General features: G+C 49.9%; 1 protein-coding gene across 5 annotated transcripts in view; it reads right to left on the bottom strand.

Annotated features, from left to right (window-relative positions):
* CEP131 (centrosomal protein 131) overlaps positions 1-9,129 on the bottom strand; it is a 50,205-nt gene that overhangs the window by 7,467 nt on the left and 33,609 nt on the right. For all 5 annotated transcript variants that reach the window (XM_018568735.1, XM_018568739.1, XM_018568736.1 and 2 more), the window contains 2 exons: positions 8,090-8,207; positions 3,748-3,822 (listed from right to left, as the gene is read on the bottom strand). In XM_018568735.1, coding sequence (XP_018424237.1) covers positions 3,748-3,822; positions 8,090-8,207 — 193 coding nt within the window. The remainder of the gene's footprint in view (positions 1-3,747; positions 3,823-8,089; positions 8,208-9,129) is intronic.

Here is a 9,129-nt window from a genome sequence, read left to right as displayed (position 1 = left end):
GGGCCGAAGCCAGGGTTCCTGGCGGAAAAGCGGGGGGGGGGGGGGGTTAGAAAAAAAAAAGTTCCTGAACCGGACCATTAAAAGCAGTCTGTGAATATGCATGTCAGTACAATATCAATCTAATCAGTGTGGTTACATTGTAAAAAGGGATGCACCGATACCGGTATTTTGGTACCGAGTACCGATAATTTTTTTCCGGTACTCGCCGATACCAATTACCGAGTAACGGAAGTCCCATTCAGGAAGCCAGGTGGTGTGCAATGGCTCGCCACCTGGCTTCCCGATTAACAAGTCCCCTCTTACCTTAGTATGTCCAGCCTGTCACCCCCGGGGGCCTCTCCAGCCAGAACGCGGCCTTCCTCCGGTACCCAGCCGGAGCCGTCTGGCCGGCCAATCAGGAAGCCGGGCGCCGTGTAATGACAAGACGCCCTGCTTTCTGATTGGCCGGGAGGACGGCTCCATGCTCCCTCGTCATGAGATGACGAGGGAGCATGAAGCCGGCTTCCCAGCCAATCAGAATGCCGGGCGCTGCGTCATTACACGGCGCCCGGCTTCCTGATCGGCCAGCTTCCCGACCAATCAGGAAGCTGGGCAGCGCGTCATTCCACGCTGCCCGGCTTCCAGATTGGCCAGGAAGTTGGCTCCACGCTCTCTCATCATAAGTGACAGCCTGATTGGCCACCTTCCCGGGCCAATCAGAATGCCGGGCGCTGCGTCATTACACGCTGCCCGGCTTCCAGATTGGCGAGGAAGACGGCTCCACGCTCTCTCATCACAAGTGACGAGAGAGCATGGAGCCACTTCCCGGCCAATCAGGAAACCGGGCATCGTGTAATTATGCGCTGCCCAGCTTCCTGATACAGGAAGTACTCGTGCTAGGCATCGGTATCGGTGCATCCCTAATTGTAAATGATGAAGACAACAAAATTACGAAGAGTTCGCGGCCCGACACGCTTCCAAAAATCAGCATAATTCTGTTATTGTCGCAGCAGCGAGTGTTGCTATTTATTGTGAAGTGCAGATTGGCAGGACTGTAACTCTAATTGTCGTTTTTTTATTTTTCAGATCATCGACAAAACCATGGGAATGAAAAGTGAGGAGTTTTCAAGCGTTGAACTCGCCGTCATGAGGATTCTGTTTCTGCTGAAGAGAACTCCGAAGAAAATCCGTGAACGTGTGATTTACACACCGCGTGACAAGCGCCGGTCATGCTACATTGTGAAGAAGTGGTGCGCCGAATTCCAGTACGGGGATTCGGAGACCGAAGATACAGCAAGAGCTGGGAGGCCCTCAACAGAGTCATATCCTGAAACTGTTGATCATGTTCGTGACTTGATTTAGGAAAATTGGTGAATCTCGGCTAAAACTACTTGCTGAGCCACCAGCGCTATCCATGGGACGCGTTGGGTTTAGAATTCATAAGCGCGGTGAAGTCTATAATATGCTGCGCTTGGTGTGTAAAACGAAAAAATTAATAAATTAACTGTGTCACCTGTAAAACAACTGTGTATCATTCTCCGATCCTCCAGCGCTGACTGGCGGAGCGGACGGGGGAGGGGGCGGGTACAGCTGGCTCTGCCTCTAGATAGGCAGAGCCAGCTGTCACTCGCGCAGTTGGGCGGATCCCGTCATCTACGTCGGGATCCGCTCCGGCTGCGGCGTCTCAGTATACCGCGAGCTGCAGCTCCCTATATACTGAGCCTAGGGTGATGGGAGGACGCTAGTTTGTGTCCTCCCGTTACCCTAAGGAGAACTATGGGGAAAAGCCCTGACCCCATAGTTCTCCTTTAATGAATGTTAAAGTAATAATTAACAATGTGAGAGAACACATTCATTAACCCACGGTCACTTACTGATATATGATACACAGTTGTTTTACAGGTGACGCAGTTAATTTATTTATTTTTTCGCTTTACACACCAAGCGCAGCATATTATAGACTTCACCGTGGTTTTGATTGCACATTGCTGCAGCTGGTAATTAAGGACGCACTGTGTTTTCTCCTAGCGCAACTTCTTGTTATCTTGATTCTATAATTCATAAGCAGTTACATAGTATTTGAGGTTGAATAAAGACACGGGTCCATCAAGTCCAACCTTTGTGTGTACGAGTCCCTTTTGCGTCCTTGATTTTAAGTGTACCTGCACCCCTGTATGTTACGGTCTCTGAGGAAGGTAGACAAACTCAAACACAGCGCCAGCAAATTCTGGTTCAAAAGTGATAATCGGTGATGTTCGGAATGCAGGGCAATGACGGGCCAGCTCTCACCAGGTTCAGAACAACCTCAGCGCTGCAAGACAAGACACAGAGAGCGTAGTCGTAGTGGTTTACGCATTTCATAGGTCACGCCTCCTTCCTTCCTGGTTCCTGGAAGGAGGCGTGACCTCTGAAACGCGTAAATCACTCCACTACCAGGGAAGACGAACAGCCGGTGGATATGCACCTCTCGTTCTGACCCTTATATTCCTGTTTTTATTTCGACTTTTGTGAGTACCTTTATACCATCTTTTTATCCGTTCATTAAAAGGTTTTTTATGCGATGGAGGCGCTCTCTGTGTCTTGTCTTGCAGCTCTGAGGAAAGGTATCTAAATGCTTTTTGAATGATTCAATACTCTCTGCTGATACCACTGCTTTTGGCAGCGAGTTCCAGACTTTAACCGATCTCACTGAAAAAAAAAAAAGCCCCTTGTGGTTAAATCTTTTCTCCGCCGGTATCCTCCAAATGACACGGAGAAAGAACTTCCCGCCAAGGGACAACGTAGTCCTCATTGATAGACAAAGCGGTGTGTCCAGAGACTGGCCAGAAGTGACCGAAGGCACTATAGGCAAGTACGAGGGGAGGCCAATAAGTTCTTACCCTCACCATGATCTAGATGTGCCAGGGATCTGACATTTTGCAGGTTTATAGGCGGATATCTTAGTAATATGCCAATTTATGTTTTTGTAGTTCGTGGTGAATTATAGTTAGAGTAGAGCCAAGAGAAATGGAATGGGTGTCATGCCGGACAAAGTTGAATACCGAGCCGTGATTAGGTTCCTCAATCTTAAAAGGGAAATCTGCCCAAATAATCCATGAAGAGATGTCAGCGGTGTATGGAGAGGATTGTCCATCATAGGAGACTGTCGAACGATGGAAGAGAGAATTCAAGTGCGGTCGCACAAATATACAGGATGACCCGAGGCAAGGTCGTCCGTCGACTGCCACAGAACCAAGTGCGGTGGCAAAAGATGAGCTCGGTATGCAACTATGTCCGGCATGACACCCACTCCATTTCTCTTGGCTCTAACTATAATTCACCACGACCTACAAAAACAATATTACCAAGATATCCACCTATAAACCTGCAACATTACAGATCCCTGGCACACCTGGGCCATGGTGAGGGTAAGAACTTATTGGCCTCCCCTCGTAGCAGAAATAGACTGAAGATCAAAGTTCCCATTCCACGTGGCTCTGAAAGCAGGGGCAGCAGTGGGGGATTCTTCATTGATAATGTACGGTGGGAAAAAGAGCACATGACGCTCTGCCTAGCAGATGATGTCAGCACTCAATCCCACGGCATTAACCCCTTTATTACAGAATGTCCTATAAAAGTGCACTCGCCCTGCAGAAGGAGAGTCTACAGTGTGGCCAAATATCCAGTGACAGACTGATTGCAACATCCTACGCTGAAACATCATTCTCGGGCAGCCTAACCCTTTAAGAGAAGAACATCCATCACTCGGGAAGACAGGGCTGTATTTACCTCTTTCTTCATGTAGTTCTGCTCCCACGCTTGCTTCTCAATCTCTAAACGCTCTTTCAAAGCTTTGATTTCAGCCTGCAGTCGAGCAGAAAAAAATAAATAAATAAAAAAGGTGTTACAGTTATTTTTTCCTTTGCGACCAGATAACGGCATCAATCTTATGACTGTTACAAAACAATAAAGCTCCGGCTCCGTGCGGCAGCGGTGTTAAGTCGATGTAGTACAAGCGCGTTAAGGGGTGAGCGGGTTCGACATATCTCAGAGCCATTCTTATAGGGAGCTGAGAGCTTTCTTTATGTTTTGATTACTCGCTGTCAAAGAATCCGGAATCTTTGCAGTAGGGAAATGGAAGCCACCGATTGGACAGCTATGCGTTTCATGGTAGCTCCTAAAAGGAGAACTATGGGGTAATGGGGTATGTGTTTTTCCCCTCAGTCTGGGCAATATCCTGAACGCCAACCAACCAACCAAGAATATGCTAAGCTAGTCTCATTGTCACAGGTCGGCTAGAACTATGAGGTGAGTGAAAAGCACCCCCTCATAGTTCTCCTTTAATGATTGCTAAATGATCAGAAATGACCCTTCACCTCCTATACCATCCAGTAGGGTTTACATCTACCTTGGTTGGATAAAGTACTGCATGTAACAACAATTGCTATTTATAAAAAAAAAAGATTTTGTTCTTACCATTAAATCCTTTTCTCAGTGTCTACTGAGGGACACAGCTCTGGATAATACAAGACGCTGGGTTATGCCGCGGCCTCTACCCTACGTCTCGAATTATCCAGAGCCGTGTCCCTCAATAGATGATAGAGAAATACTCGCCCCCTTTTTTTTTTTTTGCAGCATGGTCCCATTGACTGCAATGGTCATGTTTGGTGAGCACCACCGCCTGCCAAATGCGACACGCTGTATAAAGCTTGCCATGGCGGTGACGCAAAGCATCGTGGCATGTGTACAAACCCGAGCAGCCGCCATGTTAAGTTTTACGTGGCGGGTCAGGGGGCAGTAAAAATACAGATCAACCGTCTGTTTTTACCACCCGTGTAAACGAGGCCTTACCTCACTGTCCAGTCACAGGCTGGGGGAGGGACAAGACCTGTGAGTGATACTGAACTTCAGCAAAGAAAAATCAGGTCCCCTCCCCTGCCAGCCAAGCCCGTGTTGTGTGGCAGGGCCGAGTACATTTTAGGAATAGTTCACACCAGCCCCTGTGCGTTCCGGCACCAGAACGCACTGGATCGTATCCCGGTCGGCTCACCGCATTCTGGGGCAGGAGGGGGCATGGCGGTGCATTGAAGTCAATGGAACCGTAGCCACGCCTCCCCCCCCCCAGTGTGATCACTCGCACTGGAATGCGTGCTTGCCGGTCCGGCGTGGTCGGGAAAATTGCTGCATGTACTATCTCTTTCTGACCACAAAGGACCGAAATGCAGGCATTGATGTGCCACTCGTCCCGGTTCGTACGATCGCCGTGCGGCTGGGGGGGGCGTGGCTGCGGTGGCATTGACTTTAATGCACCGCCATGCCCCCTCCAGCCTCAGAACGCAGTGAGCTGGCTGGGAATGCGATCCAGTGCGTCCTGGCACCGAATTGTGCCAGAACGCACTGGGGCTGGTATGAACTTGCCCTCAGGAGTGGGCGGACAGAAATGTCATTTTTTTTTTTGGCAGGTAAATCAGCTGTCAGTGAGTGGCCAGATTATTATGACCCCCCCATCAGTACTTCGTTGGGCCGCCTCGTGACTCCGAGAGATGAAAGGTGATGCGAGGAATCTGACACGGCACTGTTACCCTTCTGTTGTCTTGTACCAGTCTTGCCCCTCCCCCGTTCTGCCCTAACACTGACTAGTCGCTGGCGGCCACAATTCGCACATTCAGACCCAGATTTTCGGCTGACGGTCCGGTCTTTAAACACTTTAACAATGAGCCGCTCCTGAACATGTAACGCATTCTGCTGTTTTGCTGATACTCGCTCCATGGCTCCGAGCGCCAACAATCATCCCGCGTTCCAAGGCTGTTACATCGCGTTGTTTCCCCGAATCTTCCCAATCACTTCTACTGTCGTGGTAACCAACCTGCTTCCCTATTTATAATGGTCTGGCCCTCTAGCAACTTCAGCGCCAAATTATAGCTCATTTGCCTACAAACGTCAGGTGGTCATAATAATCTGGCCACTCAGTGTATATAATAATCCGGCCACTCAGTGTATATAATAATCCGGCCACTCGGTGTATGTATTTCATCTGTGTACATAGCCGGTAGCCTGGAGCTCAACCATAGTGCAGCCAAGTCATCCAGCCCTACAGGACATCTACGTACCTTAAAAACAAATGTCTTTCCCTTTATTACCCGATTGCTTCCCCGTACTGTTTCCAAAACAAATATTAAAACAGAACTATTGCAGTGTTTTGGCACCAGAAAGTTAATTGCTTCCTGAAACCTAAATCGGTTCCACCTGAGCACCTCCATAGATAGAAAGCCTCGGGCAGGGAGGAGGCGATGCATCCAGATGGAAGAAATAAAACACAGCGTAGCGATAAAACTGAAGTCCGGGGCCAGAGGAAAACATTTCATCTTTACACTCGCTCAGGGGCGTAACTAGAGATCACAGGGCCCCATAGCAGAATTGTGTATGGGGCCCCGTGATTGCTAGTTATGCCACTTGCAGAGCCTACCTGATATACCAAACGGCCCACCTGAGAGTGACCCTGCAGAGCCCACCATAGACTCTCTATAGTGGGCTCTGCAGGGTCTCAGATGGGCTGCACACCTCTTACCTGTCAGCGATGTCCACCTCGGTGGTCGCCGGGCCCGGCCTCCTCTTCTATGAACGGGCCCCGTCTGCTCTTAGGTCACTGGCCAGTGATGTAAAAGGAGGCGGGGTTGCTCTTAGTCGGGCCCCGCCTCCTCCTTCACTGCGAACGCCGGCCTCACTGACACAGCTCCGCAGCGCCTGTGAGGGGAAATCAGCAACCTTACATGCCATAGCGACCCACACGGCATTAAAGGGGATGCCCTGGCCGGGCCCCCTGTGCCCGGGCCCCATGGTGGCTGCCTGGGTAGCTATGGCGATTGTTACGCCACTGCACTCGCTGTAAAATCTTTTTCTAGGAGCCCATTGAGGGACACAGGAAGTCTTAAACCTTTGAGTTATAATGCCGCCTACAGGAGGAATAGACACTGGCAAACAAAAAAAAACCTGTAGGCCAGCCCATGATAACCTCTCCCACTACCTGCATGCCTCAGTTTAGTAGCACGCCAGTACTGACAGCATGGTCATACACAGAGGGGTGGGACCTGTGCCCTCCAATGGACACCAAGAAAAGGATATTTCAGCGAGTACAAAATTCCTATTTTCTTTAGAAAGGAACCTGGTCTAGGCTTACAGTCTAAAGCTGGCCAAACACTTGTAGCTTTTCGCGTTCAGGTCTGTGGGAAAAAACACTTGATAACAGTGTGGATGGGGGGGGGGAGGAGTCTGTCCTGCTGGCTATTGTATTCTGACAGCTGGCACCAACAGCCTTCAGCTAAGTGCACCAGTCACTGTTTGGCTGACAAGTGTTCAGAAATGTTGGATAGGGTGGTGCCGACGGGGACCCCGGAAGCTTGGATTTCTAAATTTGAGCAGAATATCAAAGCTACCTCTTAGGTATTTTACTCAAGCCCCACCCCCTTCTACATTCTCTTTAAACAACTATAGCAGTTGGAGCAGGACCCCCCCCCCTCGTAATGGCGGTGACAGGTCTGCGGATCTGAGATCTCACCAATGGCATCCCAGAGACATGAAAGAAACAAGTTTAACTTATCTGCCACACACACACACACACACTGCGCCATCACGTCTGGGTGGAGTGATCCTTCCTGATGGGACTGGTACCGCGCTTCCCCGAAAATAAGGCGCTGTCTTATATTTGTTTGGGCTCAAAAAAACACACTAGGTCTTATTTTCGGGGCAGGTCTTATTTTTTTTAAATGTACAACAATCCCCACTTATTTATGTAAAAAATATGGTGATCGGGGCAATCAGGGGGCGCCGTACCTTTCCAAGAGCAATTTGGTAACCAATCACTGGCCAGGATGAGAGAAGCGCCCTTTCACTATCGATTGCTCACAGGCGGAGTGCATGTGGTATCACTCCGCCTGTGACAGGAGGCGGGGCTATAGAGGAAACATCGGCTTATGCGGCTCTGCTCCCTCCGGTGCCGCCTCGCTTCCTCTAGCGCCGTCTTCATTGGCACCGCCGAGTCTCTCCCGCGGCTCTTCAAATTCCCCCTTATGCCACCACCGGCCCTGGGAATGGTCACAACTAGGTCTTATTTTCGGGGAAATAGGGTAGTTACCTGGTGCCTCCTCTCTTGTTCCTCTTTGCCCTTCTCGTACTCTTCTTTCAGCATGCGGGTGGACAGGGTACAGTTATCCTCCAGCTGCTTCCTTAGTTCATCCAGCTCCGCTCTCTGCCTGCGTGACGACCCCAAAAATAAGGATCAGATAAAAAAGGTGACGCGCGGCTCAGTTTCCTCCGATCACAACGAATGCGGCTAATGAATAGGTAAGATGACAGCCAGCCCGCTGGGGGCTGCGCACACTGAGGATCGGCTGAACCTCCTCCTTGGAGACCCCAATGGCAGATAGTTTCTGGCCCTTTATACAAAGCCATGTTACGCTTTCATATCTGGGTGACAATGTTTCCAACATAGAGGCACCACTGGGGTGTAACGCCGTTACCTGTTCTTGTCATGGCCGTGGTGCTTGGGCAGGACCAGGAATTCGGGTTATGGAGAACCGTTTCTGGATGTAGACTAGGCTCCTAAATCTGCCGGTTACTGGTCTGAGATTTCCCATTACTTCCTGTCCCAGTGAAAGCCGAGGAGAAATCTTCCCCCAATTAATGGCGTCACACCCCGATGGCGTCTCTGTGATGTACACCAGCTCACCCAGATATGAAAGCGTAAGATGGTTTTGTAGAAAGGGGCAGAAACGATCGCCTGAAAAATCTGCCATTGGGGTTTCCAGGGATGGGGGGGCCAGCTTCTCATTAGTGCACGCCCAGACTATGCCCCCCCCTCCATTTTGTCTGGAGTTGACCTTTAATAGCAGCTGAATGTGTTTTTATATCCTTAGCAAATCTCATGCTGCTGGGCTGCCAGGTCAAGTTCCAAGGCTGCAGAGAGAAAAGGGCGTCTTAAAGTGTAATTGATCTATTATCATTTTACAGGTTCCTGTATGGCGGGGGTAGGCAAACTCCGGCACCTCAAGCTGTGGTGAAACTTCAAATCCCATCACGTATCAGCCTCTGGGAGTCATGGCTGTGGCTGGCAGAGTCTTGCAATGCCTAATGAGCTGGAGAGGTGAGGTTGCCTTCCCCTGCTTTAGAGGTTAC

The sequence above is a fragment of the Nanorana parkeri genome, unplaced genomic scaffold (assembly GCF_000935625.1).
Source record: "Nanorana parkeri isolate BGI_ZX_2015 unplaced genomic scaffold, ASM93562v1 scaffold1237, whole genome shotgun sequence".
Taxonomy (NCBI): Eukaryota; Metazoa; Chordata; class Amphibia; order Anura; family Dicroglossidae; genus Nanorana; species Nanorana parkeri.
This window is presented reverse-complemented; position numbering and strand designations above follow the sequence as displayed.